The 27500-nt window shown below is 39.0% G+C and overlaps 1 protein-coding gene across 1 annotated transcript in view; it reads left to right on the plus strand.

Moving 5' to 3' along the window:
• Positions 1-27500, plus strand: part of LOC123500007 (zwei Ig domain protein zig-8-like) — a 101114-nt gene that overhangs the window by 66389 nt on the left and 7225 nt on the right. The window contains exon 2 of the mRNA XM_045248602.1: positions 25879-26015. Within this exon, the coding sequence (XP_045104537.1) occupies positions 25879-26015 (137 nt within the window). The remainder of the gene's footprint in view (positions 1-25878; positions 26016-27500) is intronic.

Consider the following 27500-nt stretch of genomic DNA (forward strand, 5'->3'; position numbering starts at 1 on the left):
GAAGAGAGACATGGATAAAGATGGGATAGCACGGACGGTGAAGGGTTGACGAAGGGCTGGAGAAGATGAGGCAACACGCCTGCTGTGGGTTTCACTTTCACTGTTTGATCTGCTGCAGTCTCTGACGAGACAGCCAGACGTTACCCACGGAACGAGCTCAAGAGCTCATTATTTCCGATCTTCGGATAGCCTGAGAGAGGCACACACCACAGAGGGACAACAAGGTCACAACTCCTCGATTTACATCCCGTACCTACTCACTGAGGGTGAACACCACCCACACGTGAAAGGAGACACACCCAAATATCTCCACCCGGCCGGAGAATCGAACCCCGGTCCTCTGGCTTGTGAAGCCAGCGCTCTAACCACTGAGCTACCGGGCCGTGTGTGTGTGTGTGTGTGTGTGTGTGTGTGTGTGTGTGTGTGTGTGTGTGTGTGTGTGTGTGTGTGTGTGTGTGTGTGTGTGTGTGACGTATTTAGAAACGCCTTGCTCTCTCATCCTGACTGATTTCTTAGACCACAAGGATGACAAGCCACGTCCTGAACACTGTTTTTCTATGTAGTAATGTATAAATCTTGTTAATCTGTTGATAAAACCAGAAAAAACACCCATAAGGAAACAGTAACTTTAATAAGGGGAGATGTTGCCAGATTCACCAGATATCGTAATATTTCACAGAAAAGTTGATCAACTGCGTATCGTATATTTTTGGACATTGTACTGTCACATACCAATGTATTGAAATAGCTGAAGTATTTTTAGACATGTATCTACGGCATGAACACTTCAATAGTATAATTAATTAAGATTTTGTACATGCATTGTCTTTTATATCATTTATAATCTTTTGCCAAAAATTACTTAGTTCCTCAATTGATAACTCTTAGTTTTCTTCTAGGCTAAGAATAGACTACATGAAACTATGAACATATGAAGCTCCGTAAATAAGTTAATTTTCATAACGTAAAAATGAAAGTCTGATAAAGAGTCTGTCTACTGCCCATCAAACCGTTCTTCTGCAGAGACGTTTTCGCCGTCACCGAGACCTAACCATGTTAGCTAATGGACAGCGGCAATCCAGACGAGTTCTTTTATTCTAGTCTAAAGGCAAACCATGTTCAGTTTATGGTAAGACAAAGCTTAGTGACACGCTGATGGAAACAGTGTAGCACCCTCCAGTTATTTCGGCTTCGGCCGCAAATTTTCTTTTTTTCTCATAAAGAAAACCGAATACATATAGCTGTATCCTTTCCTTGTGAAGCATCAACCTCTGTAGTGGCGAGGTGAAATGTGTGTTAAGGGTTTGTGCTGTATTATAGTCTCTTAGAGGTTGGTACACATGGCCACCATATTTTGCCCTATTTAATTATGCTAGACGTATACTCAAGTAAATATAAAAAAAAAACTATCAGAGTAAAATAGCAACAGAAAAATACTGGAAGGAGTAAAAGGATGGTAAATCAATACACACATCGTAGTATAGTGTTTAGAGACGACTGCTCTGTACCGTGAGACGCTGCTGGCCTTCTCCTATCGGATCCTTTGCTATAATACAGTGAAAGTACGGCGCAGAAGTCAAAATACAAGCTAAGACAGGTGGGTGGTATGCGGGTATGTGGGTGTGCGTGGGTGTGTGTGGGTGAGCGAGGCGTCCTGCTGAGTGCCACGGTCACTGGGAGCCTCGAGGGAGCAGGGAGGAGCAAGACTTGAGAGTCCACTGACTTGTTTACGCGCTGTCAGACAAAGGCAACAAAACGAGGTGCCCGTCTCATCCACTGGAGCTGCTGCAGAAACACGCTCCAGGCTGCGGGCGAGGTGCACGTGTTGGCGCTGGATTAGGAGAGGAGGAAAAGATGAAACAGAAAGAGAGAAAGAAAGGAAAGAACATAAAGCAAATGGCAGCAAGGTGAGGAGGCTCGTTTGACAACTTAACCCCTCCACAAGGCAAGGGAGAGTGTTGGCGCAGGATTAGGAAAGGGAGAGGATGAGAATAGAGAGAGAAGAAAGATGAGAAAGGAAGGATATGGGAGAAACAAGGGGATGACTGAGTGACAACAAGACGAGATTTGAGAGGGAAGAGTATAAAGACGCCCACGCCACACCTGAGAGAAAAAGAACAGAGAGAGAGAGAATAGATGTGCGCTTGAAACAATAGAACACACTCATAACATTCCGGGGCGAGATTTACAACGAAAAAAATAAACAAAATGAAGACAAAAGAACACAGAGAGGAAAGAAGCACAGGATTCACTAGATAAATGACTCTTGACTGACTGACTGCATATTTCGAGTAACAGAATGCACCACTCCCCTCCTCCCCTCCTCCCTCCTTCCCTCACGTGCCCACCCCTGTCCTCCTGTCTGCTGGTGTCACCGGCCGCCAGGAGGACACACAGGGCTGGCAGCGGGCTTTCGTACAACACAAGTGACAGGACGTGAGTGTAACCAGGAGAGCAGTGTCCTCGGCAATGCAATAAGGGTTCTCTCTCCGCCCCGCCACCTGAGCCCAGCCAAGTCGCTGTTAACGCCTGCAGTATCATGACACATTTTCCTATTCATCTGGTCACTGTTTGGTGATTTCATACAGCTTTAGAAACTCATGTAGGGGTTAAAATAGTGAAGACTGTAGCCATTAATCTTTTGACCTCCATAAACACTTCCTAATCGTCTAATCATACCCAAAACTCAAGGTAGAAATGCGTTCCAGTGCTGAAGGGGTTAAATCTGTATTTGGAAACACTTTATTCTCTCACCACGACTGTCTTCAAAGGCCGCGGTAATGATAAGCAAAGATATAAGGTCGTTTTAACTGTTTATGAGGTTGAAATGTTAATTTCTACCCTACAAACTGAATTAGAACCGAAAAAACATCCTTCAAAAACCCGTCATTACACTATATCAATTTTCAAAGATGGTTTATCCTATTACTAATTTATATTTCTTTTTTTTTTAGTTAATGAGTCACTAGATGCGTAAAAACACTCTTAAGACCCCGTATCACTTCACCATCACTATTTTCAAAGGCAACATGGATGACTAGCTTGCCAGGTCCTCAAGACTGTTCCTCCTGTTTATAGTGCAGAAATGTCATCAATCCATCACTAGAGCAGCCTTCAAAATCCATGTCACTTCACCACAACTATTAACTATTATAATGTAGCAACTTTGTAAATCTGCCAATAGAAGCGTAAAAAAAAAACCTTAAATGCTTGCCACTTCAGCTAGACCCGTGGAAAGTAGTGGCGGTGTTGCGTGTGTTTCAGAGGTACTGTTACATACAATATATCTTAATTAGTAACCTTCCCAGCCTACCACGTGCATAACCTGCTCTAACCTGCACGTGTACGAGGGACTTCACTGGCACTGATCATCTCGCAACTTGAGTTTTACCACCACACCAACAGACAATCAAGTAATCAAGCCGGTACTTACTTTTCACTGAGCGATGATGAAATATGAGGCTACACTTGATTGCTCGCTAATTCTTTCCTTCACTCACTCTTCCGTGCCTCTGGTCAGCTTGGCATGGGGGTTCAACCTTCCGTTTTCTCTCCTGTGTCTCTGTCAGTATCATGACGCGTTTTCAGAGTTCATGGTTACTATTTGGTGATTTTATACAACTTCAAAAACTTCATGTGGGGATTAAACTAGTAAAGATTCTGACCATTAATCTTTACACCTCTATAGTCCCTTTCTAATGCAAATAAAATTGTCTAATCTTACCCAAAAAATCAAGGTTAAAAGTGCGTCTCAGTATTGAAGGAGTTAACACATCACTCACTCTCTTGTCCTTGTCTTCACTAAACACACGTGCTCTTTTTTCTTTCTCAAATAAACACACGCACTCTTTTCTTTTTCCAAGTTAACACACGTGACCTCTTTTTTCCTTCCCCAGCAAACACTGTACACTGTCCCCTTCTCAGCAACCACATGTACTCCCGTCTACTCTTCATTGCTGTCCTCAGTAACTCCCAGTAACGCCACTAGATGTCTTACCTGTTGAAGAAAACGTGAACAGGGGTAACTTATGTAGATATTGTTTACCGTATCCTCCCTCGATCATTTTGCCTTAAGCTCTTCAGTACTGGGACGCATTTTTACCATGAGTATGATTAGTTTGAGTATGATTAGATGAATTCAGAGTATGATTAAACGATTTTATTGACATTAAGAAGGGTCTATGAAGGTGAGAAGATTAATGGCCAGAATCTTCACATGAGTTTCTGAAGCTGTATAAAATCACCAAATAGTAACCAGAATGAATATGGAAACGCGTCACGGTACTGAAGACGGTTAATAAAACTTTCCTAATTTATTTAACAAAGACCAATGAAAATAATATGAAGTTGCGAAAAAATATATAAGGTAAATAATGGAAGGAAAAAAAAATACAAAAATTAACATAAAAAAAGAAAAATTTTAAACAGAGAGAGAGAGAGAGAGAGAGAGAGAGAGAGAGAGAGAGAGAGAGAGAGAGAGAGAGAGAGAGAGGTGGGAAAACGAAACGAATAAATAAAGAAAAACACAATAAAATGAAATAAACCAAAAATCTTGAGCCTGAGAGTATATCCACTCGTCTATGATCGGTTTCCAAGGATGTGCAGGCTCATCATCCCTTCAGCTTTAACACTCATTGTATATTTAATCGTTCACTCCGCGGCAGAATCTTCATCTCTAATCCCAACATTAAAATCCAAGCGGGACTATAAGAGAGAGAGAGAGAGAGAGAGAGAGAGAGAGAGAGAGAGAGAGAGAGAGAGAGAGTGTGTGTGTGTGTGTGTGTGTGTGTGTGTGTGTGTGTGTGTGTGTGTGTGTGTGTGTGTGTAAAAGCATAAAAGGTGGAGAAGGAAGGAAATATCATGAACAAGAAGCGAAATAAAAAAAAGGAACAGAAAAATAATGAAAGAGAGAGAGAGAGAGAGAGAGAGAGAGAGAGAGAGAGAGAGTGAGAGAGAGAGCCACTCATCCGCTACACACTTCAAAACCATTACTACTACAACTTATATACAGAGCACTAACTTTCATCACCACCACTCAACAAACACAAACACACAAACACACACACACACACAAAGAGGCGGAGGTGTGTGTGTGTGTGTGTGTGTGTGTGTGTGTGTGTGTGTGTGTAATTCACCTCGGTCAGTCTTCCCCATTACGGAGCGAGCTCAGAGCTCATAGACCGATCTTCGGGTAGGACTGAGACCACAACACACTCCACACACCGGGAAAGCGAGGCCACAACCCCTCGAGTTACATCCCGTACCTATTCACTGCTAGGTGAACACACCCCACACATTAAGAGGCTTGCCCATTTGCCTCGTCGACTTCGGGACTCGAACACGGACCCTCTCGAGTGTGAGTCGAGCGTGCTAACCACTACACTACGCGGCAAGGTCTGTGTGTGTGTGTGTGTGTGTGTGTGTGTGTGTGTGTGTGTGTGTGTGTGTGTGTGTGTGTGTGTGTGTGTGTGTGTGTGTGTCCTCCTTGCCTCCTGCTTGAGTACTGACAGGAAGGGTGGTGACGCTGAGCACTTTTAGAGAAGAGAGCGTTTTGTGTTTGCCTGCACTGCTGACGAAGGCACTGAAGGAGGAGGAGGAAGAGGAGGAGGACGAAGGTGTGCCTGTGTATGACATTTATCATTTTTGTTTGTTTATCATGTTTCGTTTTCATCTCTCTCTCTCTCTCTCTCTCTCTCTCTCTCTGCTCCTCTATATCTTTTATTCGTTTTTTCATCTCTGTTCTCTTCACACTTTTCTTATTCATGTCCATTTTCTATTTTCTTCTTTTTCGTTCTCTTTATCTTAGTCTATTTCTCTTACTCCGTTTATCTTTCTGTCTTTCTGTCTGTCTCTTTATCATTTATTCTTCACGCTCCTGTCTGTTTGGCTTCGGTCTTCCCGTCTCTGTCTGTCTGTCTGTCTTTCTTCCTGTCTCAACTTTGATTTTTTTTTTGCCTCTTCCCATGTTTATCTATTTATTCTCTTTTCCAATCTACCTGCCTGTCTATTTTTTCATCTGTGTCTGTCTGTCTGTCTGTCTGTTTGTCTGCCTGTTTTTCTTCCCGTCTCTATGTCTTTCTGTTTCCTTGCTTTTCTTCTAATTTTTCTCTTTTTCTTCGTCACTTTCTCTGTTCACTTGTTCCTCTTCCCTGTCTCTGTGTCTCTGTTTGCTTCTCTGTCTCACTGCGTCTCTGTTTCACTGTTTATAATTTTTTTTCCTTCCTGTTTTGTCTGTCTATCTATTTTTTCTCTCCTCTCTCTGCCTCTGCTTTTTTTTCTGTCTCACTGCCTCTCTGTTTCTTATCTTTTACTTTCTCTTTTTTTCTTTGTCTATCTATGTTTCCTCTCTTCTCTCAGCTTCTGTTTGCTTCTCTGTCTCACTGTTTGTATTTCTCCTTTTCTTCATCTTTCTCTCTCTCTCTATTTGGTGTTTTTCCACTGTTTCTCTGTCTCGCTGTTCAAAATTCTCTTTTTCTTCCTTTTTCTCTGTCTATCAATGTCTTCTCTCGTCTCTCTGCTTCTATTTCCTTCTCTATCTCACTGTTCATATTTCTCTTTTTCTCCCTCTCTTTTGTCTGTTCATCTATGCCTTCTCTCGTTTCTCTGTCCATTTTCCTTCTCTGTCTCTTTGCATCTCTTTCTCACGGTTCCCCCAGCACGAAGGTACCTGTCTGTGTCTCACCTGTCCATTTGTTCACCTGTCACCTGCACCCAAACTCCTTCCTGTGAAACGCGTCTTCTTTCTTCTCCAGTAAATCTTCATAAATCTCTCTCTCTCTCTCTCTCTCTCTCTCTCTCTCTCTCTCTCTCTCTCTCTCTCTCTCTCTCTCTCTCTCTCTCTCTCTCTCTCTCTCTCTCTCTCTCTCTCTTACAACAAGGGAGAAAGTTCATAGTCACGTTTATTTTTATCTTCATTTATCTCCTTCTCCTTCTTCTTCTTCTTCTTCTTCTTCTTCTTCTTCTTCTTCTTCCTTTTCTTCTTCTTCTCCTTCTTCTTCGTTTTCTTCTCCTTCTTAATCATCATCTTCTTTTTCTTCTTCTTAATCATCTTTTTTTTTTTTTTTCTTTTTTTTCTTCTTCTTCTTCTTCTTCTTCTTCTTCTTCTTCTTCTTCTTCTTCTTCTTCTTTTCTTCTTCATCTTAATCATCTTCTTCTTCTTCTTCTTCTTCTTCTCTTCTCTTCTTCTTCTTCTTCTTCTTCTTCTTCTTCTTCTTCTTCTTCTTCTTCTTCTCAATCATCTTACTTTCTTCTTCTTCTTCTTCTTCTTCTCAATCATCTTACTTTTTCTTCTTCTTCTTCTTCTTCTTCTTCTCAATCATTTTACTTTCTTCTTCTTCTTCTTCTTCTTCTTCTTCTTCTCAATCATCTTACTTTCTTCTTCTTCTTCTTCTTCTCAATCATCTTACTTTCTTCTTCTTCTTCTTCTTCTTCTTCTTCTTCTTCTTCTTCTTCCATATTTAGCGAGTTTACTTTTCTCATAATAAATCTTCCGTCGTGTTGTTTTGCGTCTCTCTCTCTCTCTCTCTCTCTCTCTCTCTCTCTCTCTCTCTCTCTCTCTCTCTCTCTCTCTCTCTCTTTATATTCTTGACTGAACGAAAGGGAAGAAGAATAAAATTTATGTTATTAATCCGTAAAGAAATACCGGTGCTTCTCTCTCTCTCTCTCTCTCTCTCTCTCTCTCTCTGAATACAAGCAAGATTAGTCCAGTAACGGAGGAGGAGGAGGAGGAGGAGGAGGAGGAGGAGGAGAAGAAGAAGAAGAAGAAGAAGAAGAAGAAGAAGAAGAAGAAGAAGAAGAAGAAGAAGTTACATGTAAGGTTGTCCCGGCATTAGCAGAAGGAGGAGGAGGAGGAGGAGGAGGAGGAGGAGGAGGAGGAGGAGGAGGAGGAGGAGGAGGAGGAGGATTCAGTGTGGCGTGTGTCGGTAACGTTGCTTTACGATCACTGCTTCCTCTTCCTGTTATTCCTTCTCCTCGTTTACCTCCTCTTCCTACTTGTCTCCTTCATTTTTATCTACCTCCTGATTCCTTTTCCTCCTCCTCCTCCTCCTCCTCCTCCTCCTCCTCCTCCACCTCCTCTTCCACTTTTTTTTCGGTATTTCTCGTTTTCTCCTCTTTAACTTCTCCTGTTATTGCTTATTCACTCTTTATCATCCTCTCTTCTCTTCCCTCCTTTCTGTTTCTTCTTCTTCTATTTTTATACTTTTCTTCTTTTCTTCTTTCGTTCCCTATTTTCTCGTGTTCCTTCAGTCTGTTTGTCCCTCTCTCTCTCTCTCTCTCTCTCTCTCTCTCTCTCTCTCTCTCTCTCTCTCCACTTAATATTCTTTCTTCTCTTTTTCTTCTCATTTCCATTATTCACTTCCTGTTTTTCCTCGTATTTTTTTACCCTGACAATGGTAAACACACACACACACACACACACACACACACACACACACACACACACACACACACACACACACACGAAGCCCGAGATTAGTAGTGTTAAGCCTTTACCAGAGAGAGAGAGAGAGAGAGAGAGAGAGAGAGAGAGAGAGAGAGAGAGAGAGAGAGAGAGAGAGAGGATGATAACTATAATAAATCAATATATATATAATTTTCCTCTTTCCTTCTCATCTACGTTATCTTCTTATAATATTTTCCTCCCCCCACATTTACATCCCATTTTCTATAAACATAAACTGCAGCCCCGTTTTCTGTTAGTGGCAAGAGTAAACCCATTTTCTTTCACGCCATTTAAACGTATTAGCACGTTTTCTTTATCATTTCATCTTTTTTCTTTCCCTTTTTTTATTTAACTTTTTGGGTGGGACTAGAATTACATCCCATTTTCTATAAACACCAACTGCAGCCCCGTTTACAATGAGTGGCAAGAGTAAACCCATTTTCTTTCACGCCATTTTTCATTTCACCTTTTTTTCTTTCTCTTTTTTATTTATTTATCTTTTGAGGGCGGCTTGTAGTGTCACTTTTTTCTTTTTCCCTTCATGTTTTTCCTTTTCTTTTTTTGGTGGGGGGGGGCGGGGAGGTGGTGTTCGTGGTGCGCGTTAGTGTTTATTAATGTGGCGTGTATTTATTCCCCTCATAAGCTTGGTGTTGATAACGAGAGGCCGCCAAAATGAAAGTATACTATATTCCTGCTTACTTTATTTCGCGCCTGTAATTAAAATGTCCGGTAATGGAGAGTGCTTAATGACCATTCTAATATTCTGCTAATCTTTATTCATTTTTTTTCATTGTATTTTTTTTTATATATATTTTAGTTTATTTGTTTAGTGTTTTTTTTTATTGTACTTTTCTGTTTTTTTTTTCATATCTTTATCATTATTCTTTCTGTTTTTTTTTTTTTTAATATTGGAAAGGGTTGTTTTAAATTTTCCCATGTCAATATTTGTGTTTATCTTTTTTTTTCTTCATTTAGTTTTTTTTGTAATTATTTTTTTTTCTTTCCTTTTCCTTTTTTTTTTTTTTTTTTTGCCGTCTGTTGTCCATCTCTTGTCATCGTTTTCTAATTTTTCCTCAATTTTTTCCTGTCTATTTTGTTTTTCTTTCTCTTTTTTTTCACTCATTAGAGAAACATTGCCACACACACACACACACACACACACACACACACACACACACACTACAGCTTACACTTCGTCTCTCTCTCTCTCTCTCTCTCTCTCTCTCTCTCTCTCTCTCTCTCTCTCTCTCTCTCTCTCTCTTTCTCTCTCTTTTGTCGCATGTCGCATCTCGAACTAACCAAAACTTTCACGTCTTCCTTTGAGAGAGAGAGAGAGAGAGAGAGAGAGAGAGAGAGAGAGAGAGAGAGAGAGAGAGAGGCTATACATTCTTTCTCTAATCTCTATCTGACTAACCTAACCTAACTTAAAAATCAAAGCAACTTCTTTATCTTTTAGGAGAAATTGACACTTTTTCACTCACTCTCACTCTCACTCTCTCTCTCTCTCTCTCTCTCTCTCTCTCTCTCTCTCTCTGTATTGGCTAGCAAGGGAGAGGAAAATAAAAAGGAGGGAAAAACACCTTCTCTCCAATGTTATTAATCTGTTCTTTTTCCCTTCAATCCCTCGAGTGGCGCAGATAATTTCCCCTCCCTATCCTCCCTTTTTCTCCGCTTTTTTCACCCATTTCCCCCTCAAGTTACCCATTGATTTCCATTCCCTCCATCTTTTTTTTTCAATTTCCCTTTCGTCTTTTTTTTTGTTTTCATGTATTTTCTATTTTTTTTTCTCTCTTTTTCTTCTCTTGATCCGTTCGTTCGATGAGATATGTTCATTTTTTTTTCTCCCTTTTTCCTTTTCCTTCTTCTCATTTTCTCTCCTCCAGTTTCCTCATCCCATTTTCTTCCGATGCTTATGAAAGTATGGGACACTTTCTTAAATTGGGTGTTATGTTTTCCTTTTCCTTCTTAATACTCCAGGGAATTCGAAAACTCTCTCTCTCTCTCTCTCTCTCTCTCTCTCTCTCTCTCTCTCATTTCGAATTCGTCAAAACAATTAGATATTAATATATTCCCTCATATTTCCTTTAAGATATCCACGAGAGAGAGAGAGAGAGAGAGAGAGAGAGAGAGAGAGAGAGAGAGAGAGAGAGAGAGAGAGAGAGAGAGAGAGAGAGAGAGACACACACACACACACACACACACACACACACACACACACACACACACACACACACAGAGAGAGAGAGAGAGAGAGAGAGAGAGAGAGAGAGAGAGAGAGAGAGAGAGAGAGAGAGAGAGAGAGAGAGAGAGAGAGAGAGAGAGAGAGAGAGAGAGAGAGAGAGAGAGAGAAAGGCACTGACCTTACCACCACCATCACCACCACCACACTCCTAACTAGACCACCACCAGCACCACCACCACCACCACCACCACCACCCACAAACTAAAGAGATAACTACAACAATTAACACACTTCGTCCTTTCTTCCTCCCTCCTTCCGTGCCTCGGGGGACAGAACTGCGCCTCAGACCGCCGCTAGAGGGCTTCACCAGGCAACCCTTAAGCACACCCTAGGGAAAACTCTGCCCCCCGTAACCCTGACTTATTGACCACTGTGTAAAAGAATGTTCCTTGTATTCCCTTTGTCGTCCATTTTCTTTTATTGTGTTTTTTTCCTGTTTTTTTTTTTGTCTTTTTTCCCGTTTTCTTTGATTTTTTTATCTTTTTCTTTTTTAATGGGTGATTTAGGTATTTTTGTGGTATTTTATTTTGTTTATTTCTTTGTATTTCCTTAATCGTCCATTTTCTTTTAATTTTCAGTTATTTTTTTATCTTTTAGTGGGTGACTTGGGTGTTTCTTGCTGTGTATTGTTGTATTGTTATTTTTTTTTAGTGTATTTCTCGTTTTCTTTTGTACTTGAAGGGGCTAACTAATTTTCTTTTCTTTCTTTTATTTGTTTGCTTTTTTTTCTTTTATTTCTTTATTCTTTTCGTTTTCTTTTCTCTTTTTACTTTTTTTTACGTCCATGTCTCATTTTCTTTTTCTTTTTTATTTGTTTACTTTTTGTCCAAATTTTTTTTTACAACTGTATTTAATTTTCTTTTTTTTTTTGTTTACTTTTTTTTTTTACGGTTGTCTCATTTTTTTTTTTGCTTTCTTCATGTTTGTTTTCTTTCTTTTTCCTTCACTGCTGTCTCATTTTCTTTCTTTTTTCTTTAATCGTTTACTTTTTCCTCCTTTTATGTATCATTTTCTCTCTCTTTTTTTTATTTCTTTACTTTCTTCCTTTTTTTTACTTTTACGTCTCATTTCCTTTTTCCTTCACTTTTTTTCTTTCTTTTTACAGTTCTCATTTTTCTTTTTTTTCATTTTTATTTGTTTCCTTTTTTCCTTTTTTTTCACGGCTGCGTATCTCATATTCTTTTTTTCATATGATTTTCTTTTTCCTTTTATATTTTCAAGAAGGCTTGGTGATTTTTGGTCTCTTCAAACTGTATGTCTATCACTATCTATTTACCTTCCTTTTAATATTTCTTTTTTTTTTTTTTAGGAAACGCACATATATGCAGTTTTTCCCTATATTCTTACTAGCTATACGCATATATACATTTTTTTCCTGCGCTGAGACTATTTATTTTGTATCTATCTCTCGTTTAAGATTAAGAAAATATAATAAATGATAAAAAGATAGTTGGATGTTCATTTCAACTGTTGCATCATCATTCCTCGTTTTCTTCAATTCCTTTTTATCGTATTTCTTGTCCTTATTTTCTCACTTTCCCTCTGACATTGTGGGACGTAAATTCTTAGCGTCTATTTCACTATTTCCTGAATCAGCGTGAAAAAACGTATTCTTGTTTCCACACTAACTCTCATTTCATCTCTCGTTTTCTTCCATGTCTGCAGTTTTCCTTCACTCAGAGACCTTATTGAATTTTTCTTTAGTCTATTTCACTCTTCACTTCTTCCTTCCACACCAGGACGTGTTTCCATATTCATTCTGCTTCCTTTTGTGCATGATTTTATACAGCTTCAGAAACCTATGTGGGGGATTACAATAGTGAAGACTGTGGCCATTAATCTTCTGACCTCCATAGACCCTTGCTAATGTCAATAAAAGGGGTCTAATCGTACACAAATCTCAAGGTGAAAATGTGTCCCTTCACTCTGAGACCTTATCAATTTTTCCTTTGCCTATTTCACTCTTCTGATATGTTATGAACCTGAGTTTCCATATTCATTCTGTTTATTATTTAGGGATTTTACACAGCTTCAGAAACTTATGTGGGGGATTAAACTAGTAAAGACTGTAACCATTAATCTTTTGACCTCCATAGACCCTTTCTAATGTCGATAAAATGGTCTAATCGTACACAAATCTCAAAGTAAAAATGTTTCCCAGTATTAAAAGGGTTAAAAAGAGTATTTGTGTTTCCATTTTTGTTTAATTTTCTTCTATTTTTGTTTCTATTGCACTGGGAGGGATTTTTTTTTTCTATTCTGTTTCTTAATACGCCAAATAAAACGTATCTGTGTTTCTTCCAAGTTAATAATTTTTTTTGCACTTGCTTTTTCCTGGCCTCCGTTTCTTGATCCTCTTTTTTCAGTATCGACGTGTCTTTCCATTATTCATCGTCCGGTATTTATGCGTTTCGTGTTTTTTTTTTTTGTGTGTGTGTGTGTTTGTATTCTTGTCTTATCTTGTCTACGTTTAAAATTTTGTTCTCTGCTAATCTTTTTTTTTTTTTTCTCAATGTCACCAGTCGTATCTTTCTTTCTCTCTTCTTTTTTTCTTTAGTGTATTTAGTTTTCTATTTATATTTTCTTTTGTTTTGTTTTTAGTTATATTTTAGTGTTGTCTTGGTGTGCTTTCACTATTTTTTTTCCTATTTTTTTTTTTCATCTATTTTCACCTCTCGTATTTCTCTACCTTCTCCGTTTTTTTGTCTATGATTAAGAATTGATTTAGTTTTCTGTTAACATTCTTCTCTTACATTCTGTCTTGCCTACTGTACGCTTTCATATTCTTTCCTGTGTTAAGTTCTTTTTTCTTATTCTTACCACTAGTAACTCTCACCCCCCCCACCCTCTCCCAGCCATTTCCTTTGGTCTATGGTTAGGAAATGATTAACCCCTTCAGTACTGGGACGCATTTTTTACCATTAGTTTTGGGTGTGATTAGATGATTTTATTTGCATTAGGAAGGGTCTATGGAGGTCAGAAATTTAATAGTCCAGAGTCTTTTTTTTTGTTTGTCCATAGAAAAATTGACATAACCTTTAGAAACACCCAGTCTTTATCAGTTCTCCTTTTCTTTCTCTTTTTTTTTGTCCATAGAAAAATTGACATAACCTTTAGAAACACCCAATCTTTATCAAATCTCCCTTTTTTTTCTTTTTTTTTTTGTTTGTGCATAGAAAAATTGACATAACCTTTAGAAACATTCAATCTTTATCAATTCTCCCGTTTCTTTTCCCCCTTTCCATATTCTGTACGTTAAGAGAATGCTATAATTTTCTGTTTACATTCAATCTTGCCTAACTAATCTAACACCGAACACTTTTCTTTTCCTTAATGACGGAGTGGTTTCATTCTTTTCTCTCTCTTATTTTCACATTGTTTTCTTTTTTCTTTCCTAACGGTGTGTACTTCTTTTTTTCTTCTTCTTCCTTCTTCTTTTCTTCTCAATATTGGTGTAGACTCCTTGTTTCTCTCTCTTTCTGCTCACCTTTCACTAGAGTCATGGAATCACACTTGAGAGAGAGAGAGAGAGAGAGAGAGAGAGAGAGAGAGAGAGAGAGAGAGAGAGAGAGAGAGAGAGAGAGAGAGAGAGAGAGGGTGGGGGGGAGACTAACACATGATTTTGTTTGACATAAGAAGCATGGTGCATGCAGATAATGTAGACGTTTTGTTCAGGTATCATAGAAAAGACTTTGAATATCACACACACACACACACACACACACACACACACACACACACACACACACACACACACACACACACACACACACTAATTGACCGACTTTCTTTCTTTATTTCTTTCTCTTTCTTTTTCTTTCCTTTCTATCTTTCTTTCTTATCTTTCTATCTTAATTAAGTCATCCGTTTCAATCTCGTCTGAAAAGTTTGTCCTTTACGAATCAAGTATCATTGAGATTTTTCTGTCCCTTTCTCTCTTTTAGATCTTTGTCTCTCTTATAACAAACCCACTGTCTCTCTTTTCACACACACACACACACACACACACACACACACACACACACACACACACACACACACACACACACACACACACACACACACACACACACACACACACACACACACACACACACACACACAACAAGACTACAGCCTGTTCAATATAAAAAAAAGAATGATGCATAGGAAATCTTCAGCTATAACAACAAGAGTCGTGACAACTTCCTTGGACACGCTGCTTCTGATACCAAGGACGTAAAAATGAGTTAAAAAAGTAAGCCATTGGGAAAAACAAGAAAAAAAACTAATCCTCAACAGTCTATGATGCAAAGAAACTAAGACGAAAACATTTAGAAACACGAACGGAAGATAAAAATAAACGTGTTAAGATTCCCACCAACGAACTCTTTTTCCTTTCTCTTCCTTGAGAATAACAAAAGAGTAGTCAAATAATCAAATATACGACAAAAAAAGATAAAGGAATGAAATCAACTTCCCTGTGAAATAATAAAGAACGTGACGACGAAAACTGTAACGCCACGAACCAAGCAAAGCAATGTACGAAAAAAAAATAAATAAAAAAATAGAAAAAAATAAGAAAAAATAAATAAAACTGGACTCAAATCAACATTCTTGTGAAAATATAGAGAACGTGACAACGAAAAATGTAAAACCACGAACCAAGCAAAACCCTGAAGAGTCTCAGTACGAAAAAAAATAAATAAATAAGAAAATAAATAAAACTTGTCTCAAATCAACAATCCTGTGAAAATATAAAGAAAAGGACAAGGAAAATGTAACACCACGAACTAAACAAAACCCTGAAGAGTCTCAATACGAAAGAAATAATAAATAAATGAAAAATAAATAAAACTCGTCTCAAATCAACAATCCTACGAAAATATAAAGAACAGAACGAAGAAATCTGTAACACCACGAACTGAACAAAACCCTAAAAATATCAGTACGAGAGAAATAATAAGTAAATAAAAAAAATAAATAAAACTTGTCTTAAACCAACAATCCTGTGAAAATATAAAGAACACAACGAAGAAATCTGTAACACCACGAGCCAAACAAAACCTCTCTCTCAGTACGAAAAAAAAAAAAAACAGCAAAAACTCTTCTTCCTTCCCCCTCAGTGATCACAGGACTGGCGGAGATAGAGACATAAATATTCAAAGCTTGGAGACTTAAGATGACTGGTAGATAATGGGACAACGGAGGAGGTTCTAAGGCATCCGTGAAGCTAAATTAGATGACTTTTTGTGAAGTTTCCTATTTGTAATTGTGTTTTTGAGGAAATGGTATATTAGATGACATTTCTGTTTCTCTGTCTCTCTGTTTGTCTGTCTGTCCATTTGTCTGTCTCTGTCTGTCTGTCTGTCTGTCTATATGTCTCTCTGTCTGTTTATCTGTCGTCTGTCTATCTATCCATTTGTCTGTCTGTGTGTCTCTCTGTCTGTCTGTCTGTCTGTCTGTCAATTTGTCTGTCTGTCTGTCTGTGTATCAGTCTCTATCTGTCTGTCTATCTGTGTGTCTGTGTGTCTGTCTGTCTGTCTGTGTATCTGTCTTTGTCTGTATGTCGGTTTGTTTGTCTGTCTGTTTATCTGTCTGTCTGTCTGTCTGTTTGTCTTACTGTCTTTCTGTCTGTGTCTATCTGTCTGTCTATTTGTATGTCTGTCTCTCTGTCTGTGTCTATCTGTCTGTCTATTTGTCTGTTTGTCTGCCTGTCTCTGCCTATCTGTCTGTCTGTCTATCTGTCTGTTTTTCTGTCTGTGTGTCTGTCTGTGTATACATTGTTGAGAAGGAAGATGCAACACAAGGAGTATCTACAGTTAGGGAAAAAAACAAAAGAAAACAAGATGCAAGGAACAGAAAGAAAGTAATGAATCTACACCGCCAGTTAGGAAAATAAAAAAAACAAGGAAAACAATGCTATGCTAATAGGAAAGAAAACAAAGGAACATTTAGAGATAGGGAAAAAGAAAAGAAAAGAAAACAGGGTGTAACAGAAACAAAACACTGAGTCTCCACTGTTAGTAAAGAAAAGCTAAAAAGATACGATGAAAGTAAGAAAACAATTTAAGTATACACCATTGGGAAAGTGAAAAAAAAGAAAAGAAGGAGTAAAAAAGAACAGGAAAAAAGAAAGAGATTGCATTGCCAGTTAAGAAAAGATAACAAAGGATAGAATAAAAGCAAGAAAAGGAAAACAAAGAGGTTAGGAAAGAAAAAAACAACAACAACCATTGAGAAAGTGAAAAAAAGAAAAGGTGAAAAAAAAACAGAAAAAATGAACAAGTCTGCATTATTAGTTAAGAAAAGATAAAAAGAGATACAATAAAAGTAAGAAAATAAGATAAAGAAGATAAAGAAGTAAAGAACAACAAAACAATTGGGAAAGTGAAAAAAAAGAAAACGACGTGAAAAAAAAAAAAACAAGTCTGCATTGTCATTTAAGAAAAGATAACAAAAATGAATATAAATAAGAAGATAATATAGAGAAATAAATAAATAGATAAATAGGTAAATAAAGATAAGAAAAAGGAACAAAGAAGTGTGCACAGTTGGGAAAGAAGGAGAAGAAGAAGAAGAAGAAGAAGAAAAGAAGAAGAAGAAGAAGAAGAAGAAGAAGACGAAAAGAAGGAGATGAAGAAGAAGAAGAAGAAGAAGAAGAAGAGAGAAGAAGAAAGAAGAAGAAGAAGAAGAAGAAGAAGAAGAAGAAGAAGAAGAAGAAGAAGAAGAAGAAGAAGAAGAAGAAGAAGAAGAAGAAGAAAGAAGAAGAAGAAGAAGAAGAAGAAGAAGAAGAAGAAGAAGAAGAAGATGATGAAGAAGAAGAAGAAGAAGAAGAAGAAGAAGAAGAAGAAGAAGAAGAAGGAGATGAAGAAGAAAAGAAGAAGAAGAAGAAGAAGAAGAAGAAGAAAAAGATGAAAGAGTAGAAGAAAAAGAAGAAGAAGAAGAAGGAGAAAGAAGATGAAGATGAAGAAGAAAAAGAAAAAAAGAAGAACAAAATAGAAAACAAATTGTAAGTCACAGAAAGAAGGAGTCAGCATTGTCAGTAAAGGAAATATAGACAAGTACACATTGATAGAAAGGAAAAAAAAATAAAATAACCTAACCTAACAACAACAACTAACAATCTGTGTGGCCTCTGCAAACACCCGCGATGAGAGAATAAAACCTTCGAAAATACCAGACTTTATCGCATTATCATCTTGGTTCGTAATTGTTGCCTCTCTCTCTCTCTCTCTCTCTCTCTCTCTCTCTCTCTCTCTCTCTCTCTCTCTCTCTCTCTCTAATTCCCTTCGTCACGCTTTGAGAGACTAATAATATTTCTCGATTTATTCCAAAAAGTATTCTCGCACCAGTGAACGGAAGAAATGGACATCAAAGAGTATTAGACAGAGTATTAGATCCTGGCGAGTCTTCTTCCTCTTTCGCCTCATTATTTAGTGTTCCCAAAGACGCGAGTGTGAAAGGAAAGAAAATGGAAAAAAAGAGAAAATGTATCGCTTTAAACCACTTGCCTGAAACTCCATCCTTGTTTTTTTTGGGAAGTGTTGAAAAAAATAAAAAATAAGAAATTCCATCCATTTTCCATCCTCATTTTTTTTTTTTTGTAACCGTCGTTGAAAAATAAAATAAATAAAACAAAACAATGACGATGTTTTTTTTTTTTGTGTGTGTTGATAAATCTCCATTCTTAAAGTAGATGTGAGAAGGAGGCGGTGCGGGGAGGGGAGGGAGGGAAATTAAAAAGGGTTTCCCATGATGTCCTAAAAAATTTCCTCGTACTTTTAATAGCGTGAGAAATTATTAAAAAGGGAAAGTATTAAGTGGCGGGAAATCTTTTAATCTTCCTTTCATCCCTCTGTTTTTTTTATCTATTATTTTTTTTATTTATTTGTTATATAGTTGTCCGGAAAAAAAAAAAACATGAGCGTGAAGGGAGAGAGAGAGAGAGAGAGAGAGAGAGAGAGAGAGAGAGAGAGAGAGAGAGAGAGAGAGAGAGATCGCGTCATAATTTCACAAAACCATAGATGACAATTTTCAAACATTCCTAAACTTTCGTCCTGATTTGATAAAGCCTTGAATGATGCACTAAAAGCAAGAAATAAAAAAAATAAAAAAAATACGTTTCACTCATTTCAATTATTTATTCATTATATTACTATTCGAGAATCATTCAGTAAAGTGTACTATAAGGAACAACAATTTCAAAGCACACCAAAGTCCCTCTCATTACATTTTTGTAACCTAATATTAATCTACAACGACATAATAATTTTCAGTCATTGGAAAATTTGAGTTGTTATATTCATTTTTTTTTTTACAAACCAATGATTTACATAAGATTAATTGGGTATCGTTTCAAAATTCACATCATTATTTTTTTTCAATCTTTATTTTTAGTTTTTCAATAACAATTACAAATTTCCGATGTAAGTATCATCTAACATTTCAAAGTATCCTTCATTATTTCCTTACAAACTCCATGCAAATTTACTAAGCCATATCAGTTTTCAAGAATCCCAAACCCTCGTGTCATTATTCTCACAAACTCATGAAATTATACTTAGAAAGAATACAGTCTCAAATATTTCTCTCAACATTATATAGATACGTACAGACGACTCATTATCTTCACAAACTCACAAAAACACCCACTAAGAAATAATACGTGGCCGCCGTGGTACAGTGAAACCATGCGTGCCTTGGGGTCCGATGTGACTCCAAGCGCACGAGTTCAAATCCTGCCCACGGTCCGAGTGTAGGTTGGGCTTTCTCACTCGGGGCAGCGGTTTCCTAGCGGGTGGGCTTTGAAGTAGGAAGTACCCCAAAAAAGTATCCCCTTTAGCCCATAAATTCCCGTGAAAAGCCCACATGGTATAAGAAAAAATACAGTTTCATATATTCATGTGGACGTTATGCAGATATACTCAGCTACGTCAAATCTAAAGAGTCCTCGTGTCATCATATTTATTCTGGTTGGTATTTGATGGTTTTATACAGCTTCAGAAACTTATGCAGGGGATTAAAGTAGTGAAGGTTTTGGCCATTAATTTTCCGACCTCCATAGACTCTTCCTAATGTAAATAAAATCATCTAGTCAAACCCGTGGTGAAAATGAATCACAGTGTTGTAGCGATTAAATATTCGAGTCTGCATTTCACAAAACCTTGCACAAAACATACGAAAAAGATAATAATTTTCCAACACTCCTCACCCCCAAAAAAAAAAAAAGTCGATTCATCATTTCACAAACCAAAAGAAAAAGACTAATAAAGAAAGAACAATTTCCAAACACTTCCCAAACCCAGCAATCACTATTTCACAAAGTAATAATACCACAAAAACTAAAAAACTAAAAAGAGAATAATTTTCAAACACTCCCCAAATAAAACAAAACTCGATTAATCATTCCAAACATTTCCCAAACCCAGCAAACACTATTTCACAAAGCGATAATAGCACAAAAAAAAAAAAATAAATAAATAAAAGACAATAATTTTCAAACACTCCCCCCAAAAAGCTCGATTTATCATTTCACAAACCAGTAGAAAAAAAAAAAAAAAACATCTCAAACACTTCCCAAACCCAGCAATCACTATTTCACAAAGCGATAAAGGAAAACATACCTAGACTTACCAAACAACAACATTCCAAAACACTCCCAAACACCGACATTATTATTTCACAAACCCACAGCAATTCACTTAACGATCCCATATCATTAAACCATACACCATTCCTACGTACACACACACCTTCCATACATTTCCCCATATGTGTTTTTTCCGTCTCCTTTTAACCATTGATCCTCTTACATAAAAAAAAAAAATTCTCTGATATAAAAGAGAGAAGGAACAAGGCAGCATCGAAAAATCTCAATAGAACCTTCCTTCTTCCTTCCCTTCCTATGATCCGTTCCTCTATGCATCGCTTCACAAAATCCAGACCGACATATACTAAAAATAATCTTAATTCCGCCAATCCGGGCTTCTCGAGTTCCCCTGTCAGCGAAGTATCAATTTCAAGGCTTCTCGCACACTGCTCACTAATTCCTCGAGGCCTTTTGAGAGTAGGAGAAGGAGGAGGAGGAAAAGGAGTGTCTGGTGTGCTGAGGTGAGGTTCTAAGCGCCACATTGCAAAGGTGACGCAAGGAGAGACTGACACAAGCATTCCTCGCCTCATTGTCTTAGTATCATGTGTCTTTTGTGTATATATTGTAGTGTGTGTGTGTGTGTTTATTTTCTACTTTTTCAAAATTTTCTGCTTGTGTTCATGTTGTTCTTGGTTATGGTGGTGGTGGTGGTGGTGGTGGTGGTGGTGGTGGTGGTGTTCTGCTATTTCTTTTTCTTTTTAAATTTTTCTTATTATGTTTTCTCTTTTTCTTTCTTTCTGCGCATGTTTAATTTCCATTTCACATTCTAGAAGACAAACTAACACAAACACGTCAATAAAAATATCAAACACACACACAGACACACACAAAGCCTCTCTCTCTCTCTCTCTTGGCCTTTTCGCCTATTAAAACTTTCTCCACGCCACTACCACTGCCACCACCATCTCTCTCTCTCTCTCTCTCTCTCTCTCTCTCTCTCTCTCTCTCTCTCTCTCTCTCTCTCTCTCTCTCTCTCTCTCTCTCTCTCTCTCTCTCTCTCTCTCTCTCTCTCTCTCTCTCTCTCTCTCTCTCTCTCTCTTTCACTCTCACACACGACTTTGCTGGGGATGAAATGACGCGCCTCCCTTCATGTCCTGCTCTGCCTGAATCGTGCCCATGGAAAGCAAGAAAGTGAAGGAAAAAGGACAGTTTTTTTGCAACCTTCCATCTCTCCTTCCCTCGCTGAAGAAATAGGAAATGTGAAATGTGTGACAAAAAATATGATTGAGAATGAGACTGAGATACTGAGATTGAGATAGAGAGAGAGAGAGAGAGAGAGAGAGAGAGAGAGAGAGAGAGAGAGAGAGAGAGAGAGAGAGAGAGAGAGAGAGAGAGAGAGAGAGAGAGAGAGAGAGAGAGAGAAAATTGAGATGTCTTTAAACTCCTTTCTCTTTGCAAGGTTGACACGGAAGAGTTTAGTAACTTTTGCACGTTTCATTCTCGCGTGTCAAGGCCAGATGTGTGTGTGTGTGTGTGTGTGTGTGTGTGTGTGTGTGTGTGTGTGTGTGTGTGTGTGTGTGTGTGTGTGTGTGTGTGTGTTTCAGAGAATTTAGAGTCAAATTTCTCCTCTTCCTCACTAATTCTTGCTTTCTTTCCTTCTTTCTTTCCTTCCTTCCTTCCTCGTTACCATCTCTTCATTCTCTTCTCCCTTTTTTTGTCACAGTTTCTTCTTGTGGTTTGTCTTTCTCTTTTATCTCCTTTCGTCTCATCTCCCTCTCCTCTGTTTGTCTCCCTTTCTATTCTTTTTCCTTCTCTTCCTTTTCATCTTCCCTTTCTCTTCTGTCCTTGTTCTCCTGATTTTTTTCTTTCATTCCTTTTATCTCTGTTCCCTTGACCTCCTTTCCTTCTTCTTTCTCCTTTGTTTTCCTTCTCCTCATCCTTCCATCTATATTTTAACTCCTTTTCCTTGTTCGTCTATTCTTGTTTTCCTCTCCCCTTTATCTTTTTATCCCTATTGATACTACTTTATTCTTCCTTCTTTTCTCTCAAGTCTTATTCTTCCTTCACTTCCTCTCGTTATTATTAAACATTTTCTCTTAACCTACTTACCGCCTTTACTTAATCTCCTTTTATCTTCTCCATTTTCTTTTTCCACTGGCCACCGTTTTCTTTGTCTTTATCCTCTAATCTTTCCGTGTTTCCATTCTGTTCCCAAACTTCGTATCTTTCAACACTCTCTCTCCCCTTTTGTCCTCTCCTTTCACCTCCTTGTCTGGTCTTTCTTATCTCCGTCGTCCATCTTTTAAACCTCCCCATCTTGTCTCCCCCTTCCTACCTCCTTCTCCTCTTCCTTACTCTCCCCTCCTCCCCTCCACACAAACACCATCACCAAGAAAAGGAAACAAACTTATATTCACGTCGCGGGGGAAGTTTTGTCGTTTAACACGGGAACGTTGAGCGTCGCGCCGCGCCTTTCCTTTCCACACTTGTCCAAACACCATTTTGCCGCTGAATGGAGCGACGGATGGAAGGCCGGGAGGAAATAAATAGAGATAAACAGCGGCCGCGGAATGGACGAACGGGGAGCGGATGGAACTCAATGTGTCTCTCTCTCTCTCTCTCTGAATCTGGTAGGTTACGAACGTACTAGTGTATATTTGTTTATCCAGTCCTATTTTTTTCCACCACTAGCCAGCGGGGGAGCAGTGTGTGAATGATGTGTGTGTGTGTGTGTGTGTGTGTGTGTGTGTGTGTGTGTGTGTGTGTGACGGACGGATTGTCGACTTGGTATATGAACAGACGGAAATATTTCAGAATTCTTGTGTAATACGCGAAATCATGTAGGCAGTGAGTCAAATAATAATAAAAGACTAAAAAGAAAAAAAAATGTAGATAAATGCGGCTCAGATTTTCGCTGCTAGGAAGGTCAAGGAAAGATACATTTAGATCACCATACAGGAACATAACAAGAGTGACGTTAATAACATCTACAAGGTCAATAATCACCATAGTAATAGAAAAGTTACATATAAACAGTATTACTCATCCCCCTTGTGTCTTGACCTTCCTTACCTTCTCTTCGAACAAAAAAACAATGGACTTTACATAATTAGATTCCCAAAAAGAGGTAGTAAGGAAATGGTTCTCAAATAATGGTGAATGAATGGAACGCACTCAGTAATCAGGTAGTTAAAAGCATGAAAATGTCATCAAAAAGCCCCTTGATTACATGATTCATAGTCTTCGAGTTGAATTTCACAGAAGCTACAAGTCATAATATAAGAACAGGGATTTTTTCTACCGTACCGTGTCTTTATTTGTAACCACGCAGAGAGAGAGAGAGAGAGAGAGAGAGAGAGAGAGAGAGAGAGAGAGAGAGAGAGAGAGAGAAAGGAGGGAGCGGGTAGATGACAGATTTGAACTGGAGAAAAAGTGAGTGTAGGTTTCCAAGGTGACCCCCTGGGATTTGCAATGGTGAGGTACGCCAGGGACACACAGGAGGTAAGCGTAGGTCCTTTATCTCCGAAAAGAGGACGGTACAAGGTTGCAGCCTGGAGGTGCATACAGGCAGCCAGCAACAAACTGAGAGAGTGCTGCGCGAGGGATGAGGTGCCAAGGCGGTTTCAGTGAAGAACGCATCACTGTCCCTTACAAAGTATATTATCTTACAGTGAGAGGGAGGGAGTTTCATACGAACATGCATTTGCCTAACTAGTATCATCTCTTTTCTTTTCATGTCCTGGCCTATAGCGCCTGTAGTGAACTTGAAGAGTATATGGAAGTGGTGTTTAGCTTCCGCCCATTAGTGGCGCAGGCAATTTTATTTATAGTGGTACCCATATTAGAGCCCATATCACCACCCAAGCGCATCTTTGGCGTAACCACCTATAACTTGGGTATCGTGGCGACATGTAGGTAACTTTAAACCACTTGACAAATGGGAAAGTATCAAGGCAATACGTAGTAGGATTCGAACCTAAGCGTGGACGTCTGCCCGATCCCACGCTCACCACCTAATCCACTACGCCACCGCCTCTATTCACCTCTACCCACAACTGATCACATTTCTGAAGGTGTTCCTATCAGTGAAGCTTAGAATGAAATGTAATGCTTGTGACTCCCTATCAAGTCTCACCTACAGTTACAAAATGCTTAATATATTCTAAACCCTTACACATTTTCAAAACTAACACTATACATCTTTTTCCACATTCTTTCTCCTCCTACTCTTTTTAAACCACACCTACAGTACACTACAGAGGAACTTATCTACACTTATTTATCTTACTCTTAACTCTTCTACTCGTCATGCACCACTGAATCTACACATAAAATGACAAAAAACACCCATTCATCCACCTTACACCTTCCACAATGACTCCATATTCACACCATAAGTTATTAACCTCTTCAGTACAACGACACGTCTTCATGTTTATTTCTCGTTACTATTTGGTGATTTGATACAGCTTCAGGAACTTATGTAGGGATTAAAGTAGGGAAGACTGTGGCTGTTACCTGGTGACCTCCATAGACCGTTTTGAAGGGAAATCAGAGTTTGTACTTTCAAGATAAATGAGAAGAATGTATATAGTAGGAATGGGGTGATGTGACAAAAATACATTCATCCCTTTGAGAATATGTGTGTATATGTATGTATGTCTATATATCTCAATAAATGTATCAAATCAAATCAAATAAAATCCATAGATCGTTACTAGTGTCATTAAAACTCATGGTCAAAATGTGTCTCAGTAGTGAAGGGGTTAATGGGATGGTTTTATTATGTATTGCTCGAAGGGAAGGAGTGAAGAAGGAATAGAAGGAAGAATAGAAGGAAGGATGGAAGGAAGGAAGGAATGGAAGGAATGGAAGGAAGGAAAGGAAGGATGAAAGGAAGGATGGAATGGAAGCAATGGAATGGAAGGAAGGAAGGAAAGGAAAGAATGGAAGAAAAGGAAGGAGTGGAAGGAAGGAAGGAAGGAAGGAAGGAAGGAAGGAATGGAAGGAAGGAATGGAAGGAATGGAAGGAAAGAAGGAATGGAAGGAAGGAAGGAAGGAAGGAAGGAAGGAAGGAAAGGAAGGAAGGAAGGAATGGAAGGAAGGAATGGAAGGAAGGAAGGAAGGAAGGAAGGAAGGAAGGAAAGGAAGGAAGGAAGGAAGGAAGGAAGGAAGGAAGGAAGGAAGGAAACAAGGAAGGAAGGAAGGAAGGAAGGAAGGAAGGAAGGAAGGATGTCGTTGCGTTGATGTTTTTTACAACGATTTTTTGGCTTATAATTTCAATTATCGTACATTTTGTTGTTGTTGTTGTTGTTGTTGTTGTTGTAGTTGTAGTGGTGGTGGCGGCGGTGTTTTCGTTTCGTGTTTGGTTTTTATGCTACTGTTTGTCGTTGTCGTTGTTATTTGTTGTTGTTTTCGAGATAGAGTGTATCAATAAAACGTCTCCGTGTCACTACTCCCTCGCTATCCACCGGGGATCGGAGAGAAAATGTCAAGAAAAAAAAGAAACGGAGGAAAAGAAACAATTTTTACTAGGAAATAAAGCATAAATTTTCCTCATACATTTTCTACAATCCTCTTCACCACTCCCTCTCTAACTCCATGTCCTCGTGTCCTCTGCAGGCGAGGTGACCGAGGCGCCGTCCCCAGCAGTGTCCGTGGGGCCTTACTTCCTCTCCCCGGGCAGCAGGAACATCACAGCCTCGGTGGGACAGACTGCCTACCTGCCCTGCCGCGTGGCCCAGCTCGACGACCACGTGGTGAGTCTCAGGGGTGGAAGGAAAGAGGGGAGGTGAGGGAGGGATAGTGGGGGGAGGTGAGGTGAGGGAGAGTTACCTGAAGTGGAAAGATTTGAAGGGTTTAGTTGCTGTTGTTGTTGTTGTTGTTGTTGTTGTTGTTGTTGTTGTTGTCCTCCTTTTCCTCCTACTCCTCCTCCTCCTCCTGTTGTTACTGTTGTTGTTCCTCTTGTTCCTGTTCTTCTTGTTCTTGTTCTTTTTTTTTTTTTCTTCTTCTTCTTCTTCTTCTTCTTCTTCTTCTTCTTCTTCTTCTTCTTCTTCTTCTTCTTCTTCTTCTTCTTCTCTCCTCCTCCTCCTCCTCCTCCTCCTCCTCCTCCTCCTCCTCCTCCTCCTCCTCCTCCTCCTCCTCCTCCTTTTCCTCCTTCTCCTCCTCCTCCTCTCCCTCCTCCCTCCTCCTCCTCCTCCTCTTGGTTATTATTATTCACAAGGTCCATTTAACTCTGGCGATCTCAAACAGGGTATGGGATTATAACAGATGACGAAATGATGTTCTGTATGAATTCAAATGGACACACTTATTAAAAAAAAAAATAACTTTGCCCAAATGAAAGTAGGAATGAAGATTGTTAAAAATGAGAGAGAGAGAGAGAGAGAGAGAGAGAGAGAGAGAGAGAGAGAGAGAGAGAGAGAGAGAGAGAGAGAGAGAGAGAGAGAGAGAGAGAGAGAGAGAGAGAGAGAGAGAGAGAGAGAGAGAGAGAGAGAGAGAGAGAGAGAGAGAGAGAGAGAGAGAGAGAGAGAGAGAGAGAGAGAGAGAGAGAGAGAGAGAGAGAGAGAGTCAGAAAGTCAGAAGGGAATGGATCTGTGAGTTGCAGGGTGTTAACATCTAAATAAGTTGTGAAAAAGTAGGAGAGAGAAGAAAAAAATGATGAGGGGAGAGGAAGGCATGATCTGGATGACGTGGGGGAGGTTAGAGAAATAAAAAAGAGGAGAGGGAAGTCATTGCAAAAGTGAGGGGGAATAGAAGAGATAGTTGGAGACTGAGGGAGTGAGGGGAGGGAAGAGGAGAAGGGGAGTGAGAGGAGACGCTAGACAGGTGATGGAGTGGAAAGGAGAGCTGAGGAAAAGAAGAGGCGATAGAAGGAAAGGGCATTGGATAAGCCTGGAGATTTAGACTGAGAATACTACCGCTGGTGAGGTAACGGACACACTCCCACTATCTACATAGGCACACTGGGAGCCACTATTAGTCTCCTAAGGGAAGGAAAAAAAGGAAGGAAGGACTGACCGCTGGTGGACAAGTGGCTGGGGCAAAGAAAACGTAGCAAGTGTCACTGTGCATCATGGCGTATCATTGTATCTGAGACACGTACTCGCTCTCACTGTTTCGTCTCGCCTCTTTGTAGTCTAACTTCGCCAGGACGAGGATTTACTGCTCTTGCCTCCCTTCACTGTCATTCTCCTTACTGCTGGTGAAGGGAGAGGGGACACAGGAGGAGGAGGGCAAAGAGA

The sequence above is a fragment of the Portunus trituberculatus genome, chromosome 50 (assembly GCF_017591435.1).
Source record: "Portunus trituberculatus isolate SZX2019 chromosome 50, ASM1759143v1, whole genome shotgun sequence".
Lineage (NCBI taxonomy): Eukaryota > Metazoa > Arthropoda > Malacostraca > Decapoda > Portunidae > Portunus > Portunus trituberculatus.